This window comes from Camelus dromedarius, chromosome X (genome assembly GCF_036321535.1).
Source record: "Camelus dromedarius isolate mCamDro1 chromosome X, mCamDro1.pat, whole genome shotgun sequence".
Classification (NCBI taxonomy): Eukaryota; Metazoa; Chordata; class Mammalia; order Artiodactyla; family Camelidae; genus Camelus; species Camelus dromedarius.
In genome coordinates, this window is record NC_087472.1 from 51,022,152 (window position 1) to 51,043,015 (window position 20,864).

At 31.9% G+C, this 20,864-nt stretch overlaps 1 protein-coding gene across 1 annotated transcript in view; it reads left to right on the forward strand.

The window, feature by feature from the left end:
- Positions 1 to 20,864, forward strand: part of HDX (highly divergent homeobox) — a 92,884-nt gene that overhangs the window by 24,679 nt on the left and 47,341 nt on the right. The window contains exon 3 of the mRNA XM_010989685.3: positions 4,786 to 4,839. Within this exon, the coding sequence (XP_010987987.1) occupies positions 4,786 to 4,839 (54 nt within the window). The remainder of the gene's footprint in view (positions 1 to 4,785; positions 4,840 to 20,864) is intronic.

A 20,864-nucleotide genomic window follows, 5' to 3' on the forward strand; every position in this document is an offset into this window, starting at 1 on the left:
TGAATCATTATGCTGTACACCAGAAACTAACACAACATTGCAAATCAAATATACTTCAACAAAAAAAAAGACATAGACATATCTTTTTGGCAGTCACCAGTCAGCACACCACAATCTACCTAAAGTTTTCTAAATTTATTACTCTTAAAAATTGCTTTTGTTGATTTTTCTATTGTTTTTCTTCCATTCTCTATTGAATCTTTTCTCCTCTAATACTTTTTATTTCCTTCCTTCTCCATTCTTTGATCTTCTTTGACATTTTTTAATCAGATTACTTGTTTCTTGTTGATCTTAAGGATTCTTTTTGTATTCTGTATATTAACCCCTTATTAGATATATGATTTACAAATATTTTCTGCCATTCTATGAGTTTCCTTTTCTTTCTACTGATAGTACCCTTTTGATGCACAAAATTTTTTAATTTTGATGTAGTTCAGTTTATCTAGTTTTTATTTTGTTGCTTATATTTTTGGTGTTAGATTCTAAGAAATAATTGCCAAATCTAATCCCATGGAGCTATTCTCCTGTATTTTCTTCTAAAATTTTTATAGTTTTAGATTTTATGTTTAGGCCTTTCTTCCATTTGAGCTAATTTTGTATATGGTGTAAGGTTAGTTTTCTTAACTCTAAAATGTGTGTCTGTTGTAGACAGCCTATAGTTGCATCCTGTTTTTTTAATTTTTTCTTCCAACCTGTGTCTTTTAATTGGAAAAGTCAGTTCAATTGCATTTAAAGTAATTACTGATAGCAAAGGACTAACTATTGCCATTAGGTTACCTCATAATTGGAAAACATCTAGGAAACCCTACTGATTAAAGCAAAATGATTGATGGATTTTAATGCTCAACTGATAACCAAAACAACTGATGGAAAGCTAATACATTAATTTATTAATCTTACTACTGAACTTTGCTGAAAGGCAGAAAGGCATAGTGATTGTCTGATTGTTTCATCGTTAATCAAATTCCATTTAAGGACATGCTAATTAATAATATACTTAATTTTCCTGGCTTATAGAAAATCTGTTTCAGATAGGAGCTTTGTTAGACCCATGAACTGCTCTGAAAATTTTGAAATAGAATACCTATCATATGTGTAAAATGGTCTTCCTAACAAAGATTTTTAAAAAATCAAATAAATGCTTTTTGTGCGTGTTCCCCATATGACTATATAGAAATAATTAAACTAAATTTTTTTAAACATGATACTTGCCCATAAGAATCTCAGGGGCTGGCAGAAATATAACAACAGAGTCATATGTAGGGTCTAAGTTGTATAAAATGAAATATAGTATAAATTCCTTTAAAGTGTCTTAAATCATCCATACAAGTAACTATATGCATGTTTTCCTATGAATGCATAACCAAGTATAATATGTGTATATAATGTATAATTAATATTCTGATATATGGTATATATTTTAAGTATAATTTTCCATGAGCAAGATAAGTGAGTTATGTATAGTTGGATTCACAAGCCTTAACTAGCCATGTGATGTGACTACAATTTATATCCAAATTAGTGTGTTACCTCCTTTATTGTATCCACTCTTAGCCAAGAGAAGTGGATCTCTAACATTAGGCACTTCCTTGTATTTACATTCAAAGTTGTGACTCTCCAACTCCCCATTCATTTGAACAGACCAGCCATTTGAGGAGGCAGTATGATAGCCATAAAAAGACTATTCCATTAATCTCCAGACTGTCTAGTTCTCTTCTATTTCATGCACAAGACCTTTCTTTAGAAATAATGTTTTATATTTCTCCTCTCAATTCCTACCTCCTCTAACCTTGTTCCAACCCTGGAATACCTATTGCCTAAACTATTGTAAAATTTTCCATACTTATTCAATTCACTATACACATCTAGTCAAATTAATCATCCTAATGTATACAAGTACAATTCTGACCACACAACTCATCTGTTTAAAAACTTTCAATGACTTCCCATTTTCTGCAGAATTTGAGATAAATGTACCTTGGCATTTATGACCTCCATGAAGTGACCTCAGCTCCCTTTCTAATTCTAGCTGAATTGGCCATTGCCAAATGCATCTTGTCCTTTCATTCCACTATTCTCATGCCGTTCTTTCCCCCTGGAATTCTCTCTTTTTTATTTCTATCAAAATTCTGCTCATCTTTTAAGGTTCAGCTGAGATATGAATCCTCAAGTTGATGTAATTTTGCCATATCTTGAACTACTATTGCACTTCATTTATTGTACTTCCCTTGTGGCACTTATCATAGTTTTCTTTGTATCAAAGTCTTTCATGTACCTGTCTTATCTTTCCCTCTCAGATCATAGTTCTTACCCTCCAGGAAATTATGTTTTACCCATCTTTTTATTTCCTGTAACACCTAAAACAGCATCTAGTACATAAGAGATGCCTGACAAATATTTGAACAGAATTCAAATTAGTTACCTTGCAAAGTTATCTCTACTTATTTCAATAATGTTCAATTTGTCAAAAGTTTCTGAAGTTCTTTTACAATTACTTTAAGGGCTTGTGGGATTCTTTTAAATGCTTTCAGTGGTGACAAATCTTCATCATTTGAGGGAAAATTTGATTTTGGAAAGTAGAATTCATTCTGAGCCACATTAGTGAATAATAAAGATGCTCAATCTGGGCTGTTATATTTTCAGTTAAAACAAAGGGAATATGAATGAGACAATATCTGAGTGAGTCATGAACTAACAACTACAAAAGAAAAGTTCCCAAAGTGCTTTCAACAATAGCAACATCATTGTACTGACTGAATAACTTCCTAAGAATCTGAAACACACAGTACTCATTTGGACATGTACGTTCTAATATATTTGTTAAATCAGTCTTGTCTTCTTATGGATTCATTTTGCAATTTTCCAAACCAGGGTATTAAAAAATGTGTTTGGAATTTAAATACCATTTAAATGAGAAGATATTACCCTACTCATTTGAAATAATGTATTTTATAGCTTCTGGTGAGGGAGAAACCTTGTCATCACTATTTGCACCAAACAAAACTTCCCAAATTTGAGGGAAAAATTTATAGAGTACTATGATTCAAAAAAGTTTAGCTACCATGTTTGACCATTCCTAAGTTTTAGCAGAAACATAAAGGACTTAAGAATAGATTTGAAGTAAACAGTAGAGGGTAGTTGGGATAGCTGAATATAGCATTTGAGTATCACATAACTGGTGCCACAGGATTATAAAACAAAAAAATGAAACTTCATCTCTTCCCAAATCATATGGAATCTATAATATTTCAATGTTAAAGTGCTTATAGAAGTTTTCCATTTCCTTGGTTACATACAGTTGATTTAGGTAGGAAACCTCATTTTATATTCTTAAAATGTATAATGTCCATGTTTAAAGAAATGTAGTTACCATGTTTATTATATGTATCATTTTTATTGTTTAATATTAACTTTTTAGTGATTACTACTTTATGAGGTTTTTTTGCAATTCATTTGGTTTAACATATTTTCTCTAGCAACTTTATATAATCAGTTTTAAATTATTCTCACTAATAGATGGAAGTAAATGCACATGTACTCCAAAATAATTGTATACTTCTCATTTTTCAAGAGTATATTAGGTGATTATTTTAGCAGATTTACCTCCTTCATTGAGGCTAGCAATTAATTTACTATGTAAACATTGTATCATATACCAAGTTTTAGTGGGAGGACAAGGAAGTATACCTTTTAAATAGTTTTTCCAGAGAAATTTCACTTTCAACTTTCAGTTCACCATTTTAAAAAATCAATTATTCAAACATTCTCATGACTCTTAAGCATTCTAGTTAATTGACGTTTTACTGTAATGGGATTTTAACTAGAGTAAAATTTTTCCTGAAAAGTATTATTTGGAGTTTATATCATTTTTAGCCTATCCCTAGCATACTGATATATTTTGAACTTAAACTAAAATGGCAGGCCTGGTGGCCAGGGACAGTAATCATTTACCTGAAATTTGAATAATTGAAGATATTACTTTACAATTTACCTTGACTGTTTGATCATCACTACTTATCAGTAAGCATAATACTAATACATAGGCCATCACTGAATATAATTTATCAAAAACAATAAATGTTTGATTGAATACCACATTCCCACCACCACTACTTACCAAGACTGATTTGACTTGTCAGAGTCTCGGGAAGTATACATTTGGGAGGGAAGGCGAGGGCAAGTGGAGAGTTCGGAGTACTCTTCAATCCTTGTGTGCCCCAGGAAAAGGTTAAGTCCAGGCTAACCTGAATGATATCTCACAGAACCACCTTGATCTTTGTAAACACTCTCCAGAATCCTATGAGAGTAGTACCTATCTCCTGGTATGGCAATGCTGATGTAATAAAGTGTTACTAGCTGTTTACCTTAGTGGTTTCTACTTTAAAAGAGTCTTGAAATTATGTAGGATAAATAAATCTAGAGAGCTAATATATAGCATGATGACTATAGTTAATAATTTAATTATTGTAATTCCTTTATTCCACAGAGCACTGCATTTTTATTATAATAATTTTATTGTCCATAGATTTCCAAACCATACTTCCAGGCCCCAACAATGTCCTCAAAATTTTCTTGAATTTTCAGAAGAACTGCATTACTTTTAAAATTTTCCCACAAAGGAAGACCCTTTAAATCTGTTCAATAAGGAAACAGCACTGTCCATGTGGGGGCTATGCTCTGAATGCAACCCTATCTTGACATCTTGTGTGAATTCTTTGGTGTTGATCAGCATTCCAAGTAGTGTCAATGCATACCTTACTGAGATTCCATTTGTTGTTTCCACAGATTTCAGGAAACCTTACAGTGCCTTGGATTACAGGGTGTTCTAGAAAAAGAGCAGTAAGTAATCTTTCATTTAAAGCAGCAAATGGGTTCCCCCGACCCCTGTGTTGTTAGTAAGGGTGCCATTGAGAAGATTGTCAAGACATTTGTAAATTTGTCAAAACTGAAACTCAGTAAGTCTGCATTAATCTCAAAAGGCATATTGAAATATATATTAATATATACTAAAAAGGTAACCTTAAATAAAATGTAGTAATCAGCACACTGTATAATCTTTGAACAAGTTTTTGCAGTTAAAAAATCATTTAAATGTATTTCGTAAAATAGCATAATTTTTCTACATCTAATAAGCCCAGTTCATTTGATCATAGAATTGAATCATGATTGATATAAACATCTCAATCAAGTTAAATAATTTACATTACTATTATTTGTGCATTTCAGTATTTAGAAGTGATGAGTAACTAATATTAACAATCGTTTTTTTCTGGCTTTCTGCTACAACTGTTGTGATTTTTATAATGTTAATATAACAAGACTTCATTAAAATGGTGTTTTCTCAAAGAATCTCATCCAGTTGTTCTCCGTAAGATGCATAAACCTGCATTTTAACATGTGGAAGATTTTGATGTAACTGGGCTTCTGATGTTAAAAAAATACATGAATAGACTTTTAGAAAGATAACTCCAGTTACTGTGTGGTAGATAGGTTTGGAACAGTGGAACAGAATTGAGAGTCCAGAAATAAGTTTTATTTATAATCAGTTGATTTTATACAAAGATATCAAAGCAATTCATTGCAGAGGGGATAGTCTGTTCAACAAATGGTACTGAGACAACTGGACATGCACAATAAAAATAATTCAAACTAGATCATAAGCCTAAATGTTAAGAGCTATACCAATAACATTTTAAGATAAAAAAAAAAATAGAGGAAAATCTTTGCGACCTAGGGTTAGGTAAAGATTTCCTAGATATGAAATCAAAAGCACCATTCATAAAATAAAAATGGATAAATTGGATCTCAACAAAATTCAAAACTTCAGCACTTCAAAAGACACCACGAAGAAAATGAAAAGACAGGCAACAGCCTGGAAAGAAGTATTTGCAAATCGCTTATCAATTAAAGAACTTGTATCCAGAATATGCAAAAAAAAAAACCCTCTTACAAATGACCTGATCAAAAAATGGAAAAAAAAAAGATAATAGCAGATATTTCACCAAAGCAGATACATGAATGCTCAATAAATACATGAACAGATGCTCAAAATCATAGATCATTCAGGAAATGCATATTAAAACCAAAATGAGGTATTTTACACTATCTAGAACAACAAATATTGGCAAAGATATGGGGATAAAGGAACAATCATGCATTGATGGTGAGAATATAAAATGGTAGAGCCACTTTGTAAAACAGCTCAGTAGTTTCTCAAAATGTCAAGCATAAAACTACCGTACAACCTAGCAATTCCACTCAGAAGTATCTGCCAAAGAGAAACAAAAACACTTCCACATGTAGGATTGCATACAAATGTTCTTGGAAGCATTAATAATAGCCAAAAATTGAAAACAACTTAAAAGCCCATCAACTTGTGAATGGCTAGACAAAATACAGCGTACCCATACAATGTAACACAATTCAGTAATGAAAAGGAATTAACTAGTGACACATGAAGCATCATAGATGAACTTCAAAAACATTATGCAATGTGACAGAAGCTAGACACAAAAGACCATATATGTATGATTCTATTTATATGAAATGTCCAGAAAAGACAAATACAAATTCATAGAGACAGAAAGTAGATCAGTAGTTGCCTGAGGTCGGGGATAGGAATGTGGAATATCTGGAAATAGACATGAGAGATATATTGCAGAGATTAAAATGTTCTAAAGCTGATAGATGATGATGTTTTCACTACTAAGGGAAGTTACTAAAAATCATTGAATTGTATACTTGAAATGGGTGCATTTTATTATACACAAACATATACTGCAGTAAAGATGTTTCTATAAAGAGACATTACTAAGAGAATGAAAGACAAGCCACAGATAGAGAGAAAATAATTACAAATGGTACATTTGATAAAGGACTTGTGTCCAGGATACAGAAAGAATTCTCAAAACTCAATAATAAGGGAACACAACCCAGTAAAAAATGGGCAAAATATTTGAAATACACTTCACCAAAAAAGATATGGAGATAGCCAATAAGCACATGAAAAGGTGCTCAACACCATTAGTCATAAGATAAATGAAAATGTAAACCACAATATGACCACCCATTATAATAGCTAAAATTTAAAAAGACTGATCATACCAAATGTTGGTGAGTATGTGAAGGAACTGGAAGCATAATAATATAAAATTGACAATAACAAATATTGGCAAATATATGGAAATAAAGGAATAATCATACATTGATGGTGAGAGTGTGAAATGGTACAACCAATCTGGAAAACAGTTTGGCAGTTTCTTAAAAAGCTAAACATACACCTACTATGATCCAGCTATTCTGATAAGTATTTACTCAAAGTTGGTGATAGCGCATATCCAAACAAATACTTGTACATGGATGTTTATAGCAGCTTTGTTTATAATAGCCTAAAGCTGGAAACAAACCAAATGCTCATTAACAGGTAAATGGATAAACAAATTATTTTCATTTGTATAGGGAAATATTACTCAACAATAAAAAATGAACTATTGATACACACAGCAACATGGATGAATTTCAGAATAATCAGCCTGAGTGAAAGAAACCAGATGAACAAGGGAGTACATACTATACGCTTCCATCTTTATGAAATTATTGAAAATGCAGGCTAGTGACAAGAAGCATATCAGTGGTTGCATGGTGAGGTAGGAGGGCAAAATTTCCAGCAAACTGAAAGGGAATGATAGGAAACTTAGGGATGATGGATGTGTTCAGCCAAGGTGATTTATTGAGAGTATACACATATCAAAACATCAAATTGTACAGTTTAAATACGTACAACTTATTTTTTGTTAAGTATACCTCAGTAAAGCTTTAAAAAAAAACCACCACTCTTCAATTCAGTTATTAGAAAACCTGAATATTTGAATCTACTTTTTCTAGTGTAAATTTTACAAAATTTACATATAGGTCCAGCTTGTATGATGAAAATTTAGCATTCAAATTGGCATGTACTATAAGTGTAAAATACACAAAGTTTCAAAAGTTTTATATAGTAAAAAGAATATGTAAAAATCTCAATTTTATACTAATTACATGTTAAAATGAAAAGATTTTAAATACAGTGAGTTAAAGTAGATTATTAAAATTAATTTTACCTGCAGCTTTTCTCTTTTTCAATGTTGCTACTAGAAAATGTAAGCTTACATATGTGTCTCATATTGTATTCTGTTGTACTACACTGGTCCACAATGTGCCAGGTATTGTGCTTGATCTTAGGGATACGATGGTGAGAAAAACCAGATGTTTTCCCTGCTCTCACAGAACTAACGATCTAGATTTAACAAGAGAGGTATTCATGAAATAATCACATAATCAAATATAAAATGCCATTGTGACAAATACCCATGTTGGTCACTTTCTAGCTTCTTCTGGAAGCACACTTTACCCTCACAAGAAAATATAACCATTGTCTCTGAAAATTCTTTCACCCACTTCGAGGAGAATTTTACCAGTGTCAATGTCTCTCTGCCAAAACCCACTAAGAAAAAACCAGTAGTTAAATAAATTGTGTTTACTACTCATTGAAGCAAAGGAGAACACATACAATGGAGAACCATGATATGTCTCAGTAAAAGGATGCTAGAAATAACTTATTAGAGGATTTGGGCTTTGGTTGAGTTATTTAAGGGAGGCTGTAAGGAAATGAGCATTTGTTCTACATTGGATACTATGCGAGAGTGGGGGCAATTCTGTGATCAGATATGTTGTATGTGGAGTTGCAGGCTTGGTTTTGTCTGTGTTCAGACAAAATTATGAAGTAGCCTTGTTTTGTTTCATTTCATCATGGTCTCTGGGTAATCTTATTTTATATTGCAGTCTGTGTAATTGTTTATATTCATCAAGAGAACAAAATGGCCTGACTGTGAGTGTCAAGCCATCATATAATAATAATGTGGTCTAGCTCTGAACGTCAGTTCAGTTTTGAATGACAGTGGCTGCTTTTTTATCTGTCTCATTAATATACATTAATATACATCTTATACATCTTCACATCATTATGCACATTGTGTTTAACATTCTATTCATATCACAGTTACTGTCCATGCACACCATCCTGAAAAGTCATCTTTGTGAAACTGATTGTTAAATGGACAGTCTGTGTCAGTAAGTGTCCAAGCAGGAAAACAGACAACTCATCAGAAGAATTTCATATGAAAAATTCTTTAGACAGGTTTTAGAGGATTTTAAAAAGCCAAGAGGAAACTAGGAAGCAACAAGAGTGCTAAATTCAGGTAGTAGCTATCACGCCTAGGGCTAGGAAAACAAAGAGAAGTTTGTATTTTCAGAAACTACAAAATTAGAGAAGAGGCTTTGGTGAGATGGGACTCGGATTTCTGAATGTGGTACATTGCCAGCTAATGCTGGTACCTCTGAGGGGCACAACCAGGTTGATCCTGGTAGTGTGGGAAAACAGGAACCAACTGTTAATATTACCAACAACCACTGCCAGGATGAGGGGCTGTTCCTTGGGTGATACTGACCGGCATAGGAAGCAAAAGAAAAAGGCACGTCTTCTCATCTTCAGCCTTCCAGTCTCCTATTGTTCTCTATTGGCAGAATCTCAAAGACAATTGGTAAAGCAGAAACGTTGTTTGCAGATTCCCATCAAAAAAGATGGCATAGAAGAATGTGTTTGGAGCTGAGAAAATGTAGCTTAATTTCCTATACAGAAGAAAAGAGATATTTTCATTTGTTTTAATTTCTTATATTAATCAAACTGTGTATGAGTATATGATGCCACCTGTAGAATGAAAGTACTTCTATATAAATTAGAGAATTAATATAGAATTTTTAAAATCTGGATGCTGTCTTTTTGACTTTTGAAAACCATAGTGATTCTGATTGTTCTGATTATAACACACTGTTTATGTATGTTAATACTACTCATAGTAGGTTGTGACTCTTCAATAGTAAAAATAATACTAACATATGTATAGTATTTTATAGTTTAAAGGTATTTTATTTAGAGTATCTCATTCTAATCCTTGCAAAAATGGAGAGAGGTACAGCAGGCATTTCTATTTAGACTTTATAGATGAAAAAACTAAGGACAGGATGATTAAATGACTTGAAAAACTATATATCTAGTAAATAATTGAATATGGATTAGGACTCAAGTCTTTTCTGACTTGTGGTCCCACAGCCATTAGTATTTTGCCTCACCGTAGCATCAGGAAAGGGAAAAAGCTACTGTCTGTTTTTGGCAGGAGTCCTTAGATCTTTGTTTTTTGTTTTGTTTTGTTTTGCTTTTGAGCAAGAATGCTTTTTTATTTTTATTTACTTGGAGTCTTGACCTGCCTGGAACAAGGTTTGAACTAAAAGGAAAATGGAAGAATGAAGATGGTTAATTATCTGTTTCAGTCAGTTTTGGGAAAATATGGAAGTGTAACCTTTTAAGTAAGTCATTGCAAATTGGTTCTAATGGTAACTCTGTTCTCTTCAGTCCCTGGAATGAAGGGCAAGCCTGGAGAAAGCAATCAGTAACACAAGGATCCAACTCACCAGTATGTGTTTTCCAACCTTGTCAGATTATAAGAATCATTGGAGACTGTTGAAAATGATAGTGGTGTGTTAAAAATAAATGTTTGGATACTACCCAAGTTATACTCAATCAAAATCTTTAGAGGAGGACCTGGAAATAGTATTCTTAATAAATGGCCTGATGATTCTTATGATGAGACAAGGTTGTGAAACACTGTCCTGGATCTAGTGTTTGGGTACACTAATCAGACTTCATTGTTTAGCAATAATTAAGTCGTATTTTTAAAATTAATCTTACCAAAAATTTTAATGACTTTTTTCCAAAAGGCTATAGGTCTATGAAACTTATGTGATTTATTTACAATTTCATTTAATCTTCTCTAATTTTCTGCACTTCTATTTAAACTCTGAGATTTTCTTAAAATATTTTTTCATATTGTAATTTTCAGCAGAAAGGAGAACTTTAAAAATTCAGATTGATCCCTTGTGATCTACCTACTTAGGATAATTGAAATATATTTTCAGTTCTGCCAATAACAGATATTACATAATTTCAGGATTTCTAAGAAACCCAGAAAAAGCCTAAGAGCACCACAGTCTTTTAAACATATAATACAGTTTAAAACCACCAAAATACAATGCATTATCCTCAGAAAAAAAGAGCAATAAAATAGAGTCATATAAAACTGATACTAAACCAAACCTTTGAAATTCCTCTAGTTTTACTCTCTTTAAAAAATAATGGGAGTGCTGTCAGCAAGATGGTGGAATACGAAGCCCTGGGCTTTCCTTCCCTGCATAGAAACTACAATTCAAGAACAATATACAGATCAGTTCCCTCTGTGAGAAATCAAGACACAAGTTAGAGGACTAGTGTGAAACTAGCCCACATTAAACTGGTAAGAAAATTGGGGGCACCCTCTCATCATAATCTGCACCCCTGACACAGCACTATATGACTGGGAGGAAACCCCTAGATCCTAGCTTCTTCCTGAGGAGGGAAAGAGATGTACCAAACATCCAATATCCCAACTAACTTTTCCAGGTGCTGCCTGAAGAAATGGCTTCTATCTCACTTGTCTCAGAGTGCTGATGAGGCACAGTATACAGTAAACCTCTGGGAGCTACAGAAAGTAAAGGAGATAACACGCTCAAACTCATTTTTAAGAGCCAGCATTACCCTGATACCAAAAGAGCCAGAAAAAGACACTGTAAAGAAAGAAAACTATAGACCAACATCCCTAATGTATGTAGATACAAAAATCCTTGAACAGATACTAACAAACTGAATTCAACAGCACATTAAAAAGATCATACATCATGATCAAGTTGGATTTATCCCAGGGATGCAAGGATGTTTTAATGCATGAAAATCAATTAATGTAATACAGCATATTAAACTAATATAATCACATGATCATTTCAATAGATGCAGAAAATGCATTTGATAAAATTCAATACCATTTCATTATAAAAACCCTCAACAAAGTGCGAATAGAAGTATGGTACCTCAACGTGATAAAGCTCATATATGAAGAGCCAACAATTAACATCATACTCAATGGGAAAAAAACTGAAACCTTTTCTTCTAACATCAGGAACAAGGCAAGGATGCCCACTCTTGCCACTTTTATTCAACATAGTATTAGCATCCCTAACCAGAGCAATTAGGCAAGACAAAGAAATAAAATGTATTCAAGTTGGAAAGAAAAGTAAAATGATCTCTGTTTGCTGATGACATGATCTTATATACAGAAAACCCTAAAGACTCCACACACACACACACACACACAAAAGCCTGTTAGAACCAATAAATGAATTCAGTAAGGTTGCAGGGTACAAAAATCTGATGTGCTTCTATACACTAACAATGAACTATCTGAAGGGAAAATTAGGAAAATAATCTCATTTGCACTAGCACCAGAAAGAATAAAATACTTGGTAATAAACTTACTAAGGAGGTAAAAGATATATAGGCATACCTCAGGTACAGTGTGGGTTGGCTTCCAGACCACCACAATAAAGCAAATATTGCAATAAAGTGAAGCACACAATTTTTTTGGTTTTCTAGTGCATATAAAGATTTAGTTTACACTATACTGTACTTATATACTATTACGTGTGCCTAACACTATGTCTAAAAAACAATATACATACCTCAATTAAGAAATAATTTATTGCTAAAAGTCACTAATCATCATCTGATTCTTCAGAGAGTCATAATCTTTTTGCAATAGTAACTTCAAAGATAACTGATCACAGATCACTATAACAAATATAATAATGAAGAAGCTTAAAATATTGTGAGAATTACCAAAATGTGGCACAGAAACATGAGCAAATGCTGTTGGAAAAATGGCATCAACAGACTTGTTCAACGCAGGGTTTCCACAAACCTTCAATTGGTAAACAAAACAAAACAAAACAGTATCTGCAAAGTGCAGTAAAGTGCAATGAGATGTTAAGATGTCCATACTACCCAAAACAATCTGTAGATTCAATGCCATCCCTATCAAAATGTCTATAGCAATTTTTACAGAAATAGGAAAAGACATTTTAAAATTCAAGTGAAACCACAAAGGACTCCAAATAGCCAAAATAGTGTTTAAAAAGGGCAAACCTGAAGGCTTCACACTTCCATCCTTAAGCTACATTTAGATCCCAAATGTCTTTAACCTCAATAAAATAAAAATAAAAATAACTGTAAAAAATGATAGAAATATTGTTGTGAAATGAACCTTTAAGTGCCTCTAAAATTTTTAATGTGTTTTTTCTTGCTTAGTTTCAAGTGAAATAAATTTGTAAATCGATAGTTTAATTTGATATATAGGAATGAAATCTCCTGAGTTAAAACCATAAATCTAAAGACTAAACTAAACTTGTAAAATGCTCGTGAATGCACAGTAGTAATAAGAGAGTATTATTTGGTAGCCTTTTGTTTAGTCTACTTTGTTACTAATTTTGATGTAATTGTCTCATATCTTGAACATGTAAAATTGAAGCTCTGTGAACTTTTTAAAAACACCTATCTAGGTCTGGAGATATAACTGTACATAAATATTTTATGTAGATATCTATTTATGTATGTATATGTGTCTCATTATTCAGGGCACAGCTCAAATGTCACCTCTTTTGGGAGAAGTTATTCCTTACCACTCTGTATTAAAAAAAATCCTTCTCTAGCCCACGTTACTCTTTATCCTGCTACCCTATTTAATTTTCTTTTTGCATAAAACGTTAGCCCAAGTTAGCATGTTTATCGGATTACTTGTTTTTTTTCGACCACCAGACTTTAAACTCCCTGAGAATATGAACCTTGTCTATCTTGGTCATGGTCTGTTGCTTAGTAAATATTTTTATATGAATTATATTCGTTGTAATAAGCTATCTGTCATTTGTTGAACCTACATTGAAGACCAGAGTCTGAAATTGTTCAAAAGTTAGTCACCTAGGCTGGGGTCATTTGAATATTAAATTTACAGAGGTCACTTGAACATGGGATTCATGGATTCATGGATTCATGTATGCATATAGTCTGTGGTTAATATTGTAGGCTTTTTAGATTTAAAACCATGTCCCACTGCTTACTATCTGCATAATCTTAAGCAAATTATTTAACCTCTATAAACTTAAATTCCCAAATCTATAAAAATCTAGATAATAACATGTACCATCTAGGGTTATTTTGAGGTTTAAATGAAATAAATTTGAAAGTGCTCAAGAATGGTATATATTGTGGTTAAATGTATTTTTTAGGTTTACTAATTCTGGATTTGGGATAAGAATCTGGCTTATTAAAAAGGATTATAGTTGACGCTTCAAATCAAGTTGGTGTCAAAAGAGGGAAAATAGATTTTCAAAATAAATTAATAGCATTCCCTAATACTTTTGTAAAAAATATAAAGCAAAATAGGAATGCAATAGAACAATTGAATAAATCAATCAGCCACTGCAGTCATCAAACTGAGTCTGTGAAGAAGAGATAGTACATTGCAACAACTACCCAGGGAATACTCTAGTCATTACAAAATAAAGATGGTTGAAAGATATTTTTAATTCACATAAAGTTACTTTCAAGAAACATTTCTTCTTGTTTGCTCATATCTGTTTAAGTGGGCCTTTTAAAAGTTGTTAACTTGTACATAGACACAAATTTAAAATGTGAAACCTATATCAAAAATAAGATACTGGTCTGGTTGGTAGAAGGTTGATATTTATGTCATGTAAAATATTTAGAGCTTTAAGGAAACTAAGTTGGACTAGTTGTGAATATTTATATTTTTAAAAGTTGAATGACCTCAGTCATCTAAATTTCTAGATTGGAATTAAGCTTTTCTGAAAAAGATAGATGATTGATAAATGGAGTTTGACGTAAAATATTCTAATACATGTTGTTTTTTAGCTTTTTTTTCTTTTTAGAATATTTGCTATAGACAAAAATTTTCAACTGAATTTGCTTTTTTTCTGTTCACATTTATGTAAAATCAGTACAGGTAAAATCTCAATTCAATGATTATTATTACTTTAAAATTTTCATATATCATGTATGCAAAGATAGATTTTTTTTTACAACACAAAACCCAGTGGAACAAGTGTATGCTTCATTCTCTGCCTATTTAATTACCCTTCTCTATTGAGAAAATAAATGATATCTACTTTGCATAAAGGGAAAAAAATTTCAATTTTTTGGCTGTGAAGTAATAATTAATTCTCCTTATTCTTTATACTTCACGCACCTCATCTTTCAACTTCTCACTCAAATCAAAGTACTTAAGAAACTTGGAAGATAAAGGTAGTTAAACATAAAATATTTATGTGATATCTCTTGCTCTCTCCTTTTCATTTATTTTTAAATAACTTTATATCTTGCTTCTTTAAACTGAAAGTGCAATAGATTATAGTTCATTTCAATAAAATTTCCACATTAATCCATTCATTCAATTATTCATTCAACAAATATTTTTAATTGAGGCTCCTACAATGTTCCAGGCAGTGATCTAAGTGTTTGGCATGTGTCAGGAACCAGACAAGGATTCCTGCCTTTGTGGAACTCACTTTGTAGTCAGGGGATATATACAGTAACCAAATAAAATAAGTAAATAAATTATGTGTCAGAAGGTTTTAAGTACTATGGAGAAAAAAGAAAGCAGAGTAGGGGGAATTGCAGGGCCTTAGGGCAAGGGACAGGTTGCAGTAGTAAATAAGCCTCATTGCAGTGAAAGAAGGATACTTACTGCAGTGTATACGTTGATAGTGGACTGTTGCATTAGTCAAAAAGTTTTTTGCCTTTGCAATTTTGGCACCATTGCTGTGGAATTTCTTTAGAGTTAACTGTTATGAAATCTAGGGATTTAAGGAAGTATAGTGTGTTACTTATATATAAATTATTTGCCCATTATTTAAAAATTACATATCAGGGTTTGCTTTGATAATTGGAATTCATAGTTATATTCTTTTTCTCCTCTGATATTTAAAATATAAGTGCCCCAGTTTGGTTTCTATGATCCTGTTTAGCATTTATTTAGTTTCTTTCCTGTTCCTTTTCTGTTGATGCAGCCAGCCACTGTGTCTCCTTATTACCTGTGAAATCTAATAAAAATTTATTCTAGCATTCAAGATCACTATTTTCTGGTTTTACCTTGTCTGCTTAAGTGTATTTTTCAATGGAGGTTGTTGCCTCCTTTTTTCACTTGAGCAAACATATTGTGTTCTCTGGTATCCTTGTGTTTATGTTCACTGTTCTCACTTCCCCTTTTATTTCTTTAGTCAAATCTTACTCATGCCTCAAGTCTCAAATCACCGTCCTCCCCAGTGACCACCTACATTGGTCTCTTTCGTCTGAAATTCCCAAACACTTACTGTTTGTACCACACATTTCAGCCTTTAATTCCAGTTAGCCTTCAATTTCTGTTTATTTACTGTCTTTCCAGCAAGCCTCTCCTCTATCACCTGTAATACTTAATGAAGTTCTGAGCTTTTACTTGTAAGCATGTTGAAATGAATTGGTAATGGATTACATGATAATATTCTCTATTTGAGAACTTTAAATATGTTTTTTTGACTTAGTTGAGCAGTCAATTATTGGACAATAATCAACTTGATGACTTTTCAAAAACTGTGCTGACTGTTTCTAAATTTGTTGAATCATGCCATTGCTTAAATAAATATATTATAGATGTGACACGACTGTGGTATTGGGAAAATAGTAGGAATTGTATGTAATAAGAGTAATAGGAGGTATATATGTTTTTAGAAACACAATTGTATGTGTTAATTTTATAATTCAAATACTTTTTATGATCTAAGAAACTAGATTGACCCATTCTTTTTGTTGAATTAGATGATTAGAACAGTTACTTGCCAGTTAACTAAGATAGGCTCTCTTTTTAAAGGGTTAACCAAAAATTAAGAATTATGAATTTTTTTAAATGATATTACCATTCTGGTTCATTCAGAGATACTTTAAGAAGTACAGTGTCTTTTTCTCTCTCTTTCCTATCCCAAATTAATATGCTATCTTTTCTTTTCTGACTTAATAATAAATGTGTAATACTGGTAAAACACATCCATTTTCTGTTGAATGGATGTCATATCAAACTTCTTGACATTTCAATATATGATATTTTCATGATAAGCATTTTAAACTGCCTACCTACATGTATATTGGTTTGTTTTTTCAATTGTAATGAAGTTAAAATTTAGCTTAAAGAGCTTAATTTATAGCCATCATATATGTCTGTTGAAGGACATTGGCTATCTGGCTGTATATACCAGCAAAATATTAGTTAAGTTGGTTACTAAGTCTATACTTAGTGGTTTACTGTTGAGCTATTAGACAACTCATATTTCTGTACTAAGGTATTTGGTGTCTAGTCTGTTGCAATATATCCAACTTAGGAAAAACTAAGATCAGTACTAAATCATTAGACTGATTTCAGTCTACTTAGAACTTGAAATCTTTTTTGGGTACTGATTTCTCTTTGTTGTTCATTAATATGGAGGAGGGACATGGATTTTCATTTTCTAGGGGTGCTATAGCTCCCAAATGATAATTCTGCAATATATCTTCTGGATTTTCTTCAGTTTTGTTTTGAAATTGGCAGTCTCAATGTCAGTAAAAGAAATTTTAGCTTTTCAGTTTTATTGATATAAAATTGTTATACAGCACTGTATAAATTTAAGGTGTACAGCATGGATTTGACTTAACATGTGTTGTGAAATGATCACCACAGTAAGTTTAAGCAACATCCATCATCTTATATAGATACCAAAAAAAAAAAAAAAAAAAGAAAAGAAAAGAAAAGAAAGAAAAAAATATGCTTTTATCTTGTGATGACACCTCTTAGGATCTACTCTCCCAACAACTTTCAAATATACTATACAACTGTGTTAAGTAAAGTCATTATGTTGTACATTACATTCCAATATTTATTTGTCCTATATCTGAAAGTTTGTACCTTTTGATCATCTTCATCCAAGTCCCCTCTTTTTTAGTGTTCATAGATAAAGTACGAAGGACATTATATTTAACATTTTTTTTAATCTCTCAGTGTTTCTCAAATTGCTTATTTAGATTACAGTTGCTTGATGCTTCAAAACAAGTCACTGGGAAGTTTTACCAGAGTCTAGCATTTTCTGTATGCAGATAGCAAAGACTGTATTCTAAGGTGATTGATAAAATGAGTTAGTTACTGTGATTTTTCTCAAAGTCATATTGGAACAAATAGTTCCAGACTTTTAAAAACATATTCTAAGCAAGCATAAATTTTAGCATAAACACATGTTTAAGCTCAAATATAAAATTATAGTTTTAGAGGATATTTGGTGGGAAAAGTTTGATACAAGAATATTTTTGCAAAGTACCAGTGTCCTTAGTGTGAAAATTCCATGTGACTTTTTTACTGTATATGTGTTAGGTTAAAAGGCTATACATCCATTAGAATGTCTAAATCCAAAATGCTAAGATAGCAATTACTGACAAGGAGCAACGGGAACTCTCATTTATATTGGTGATGGGGATGTAAATTAGTACAACCATTTTGGAAGACAGTCTGGCAGTTTCTTACAAAGCTAAACATAGTCTTTACCATATGATCCAGCAATCACGCTCCTAGGTATTTACCCAACTGATTTAAATTTTATTTCTACCCAAATTCTGCATGCAAATGTTTATAGCAGCTTTATTCATAATCACCAAAAACTGGAAGTAACAAAGATGTCCTTCAATAAGCAAAATAAACAAACTGGTACACTGAATAGAATTGGAATACTATTCAGTGATAAAAAGGAATGAGCTATCAAGACATGCAAAGACATTTATGAATCTTAAACACATATTGCTATGAGAAGCAGCTGGTTTAAAAAGGCTTTACGCTGTGTAGTTCCATTTCCCATTCCTCAGAAGGCTATAGAGATATGCGTAATATCTGCAATACATTGCACAAAATTTCAGCCTATCAAGTTAAATTGATTGCAGAGTAGTTGTCAAGTTCTATATTTATCTGCTTTAACCAATAACACATATCCACATTTTAGATTTAAGTCTTGCCATGAGACAAATATCTATTTAAATACTTTACTGTTAAGCTTCCCAAAGGTATGAATTTCTTCTGACTAGCTGGCTAAGCTATTTTCCTATGCAAGAGAATGTTTGTATGAAAAATCATTAAGCCAATTATTTTATTCTTTTACTTACAATTTAAGTACAGAGGACTGCAAAAGTTATCACAAATTAAAATATCCTGATAACTTGTACAGATCCTCCTTTTGTACATTGGATAAACATAGTTGAATACTACTACTTATTTATCTTGGGTAGTTTTGAAATTGTCCAGCCTGAACTGTGAAATTGCTAAAGATCTGCTTTTTCTGCAATTCTGTGAGCCACATGCCTCAGAATTGTGCTCTGAAATCTATGCTAACTGTTATATGAAGGAAAGCTAATTCCTCCAGTCTCTGCCATCTACTAGCTTCTTGTTAAAAGCTAAGCAAATGTTTGGAATATGACAAAAAATATTTATATTTATACCATAACAAGTCAAGCACATCAGAGATTACTAACCTACAGCATTGGAATCAGGAATTCACTCATTAAAAACTTTTTGTAAAAGTTTATTTAACGTAGAACAGAGTAAAACTGGATATGAATTATTGCCTTAATGACATTTATTTTTTATTTTCTTTTTTCCAGTTTTATTGAGACATATTTGACATATAACACTGCATTAGTCCCAGAATAATACATACATTTTGAAAGCATCTGTAATGATTTGATATGTATATATTATGAAATTATAACCACAATAAGTTTAGTTAATATCAACCACAAGTTAACAATTTATTGGAAAAAATATAATCAGTTATTACACTTATCAATCAGATTGTTTTAAGAGTCTATAGGACTGTATGCTTTAGAAATAGATGCATGTGTGAATGGACATTGGGATGGTTGATGCTTCTATGGACAGAATGTAATATTAACAAAATAATAACAACAGTAATATAGTCAAACATATGGTCTTAATGACTTTTACCATTTTTAGTACTTATTACTAAAGTTAACAGTGAAAATTGCATACAATGCACATTAATATAAAATTACAATAGACTTGAGGTTTTTTCAATTTGACCTACAGGATGCAATAAATTAATGTACATTCTTTTGGAAGCTGTTTTTAGATCTGGACTGGGTGCAAATTTCTCTAGTTATGGTTTATGTTATCATATATGACATCAGGTTTCAAAATTCATGTGCAATATTATAAAATTACCTAGGAACAGTCTCTTCTCCCTCTGGGTGACTTAATTTCAGTCATCTTTAAACATTCATGTTAATTTTAAACATTTGCTAGGGTAAGTCTGCATTCCCAGAAGTTTTTCTTCCCGGTTGGGGATGGCATCATTCTACAGATAGATTAGGAGGGACCAGAATTGAGAAGAAAGCTGCCTTTTTATCTTATATATACCACTTTTAAACTTTATATAATTGTTCATGTTTTCAAAATGATCACAACTTAATTTGGTTATTAAAAACTATTTTAAGATTCTTTTTCTTTTTTTAAAGATAGTTTCTAAATGATTCAAATGTATCTTGTAATTTGGGTTTATTTTTAATATACATATTATTTACCCATCATGTTCAAAGGGTCAAAATTCAGAAACTAAATCTTTTTGCTTATCCACGTTACCTAGCAGACTCTGGTGTTTCCAAACATGGAACAAAGCCCATTTAAAAGCAATGTTTTCAATAAACAATGCAGTAATCACATAAATTTGGATTTTTAATATATTGTGCTATTCCGCAGAATAGCTCTGTTCTTCATTTTTTCACACTTGAGTAGGTTAGGGACAGCCATGGTTTTCTCCTAAGTTAAGTCTTA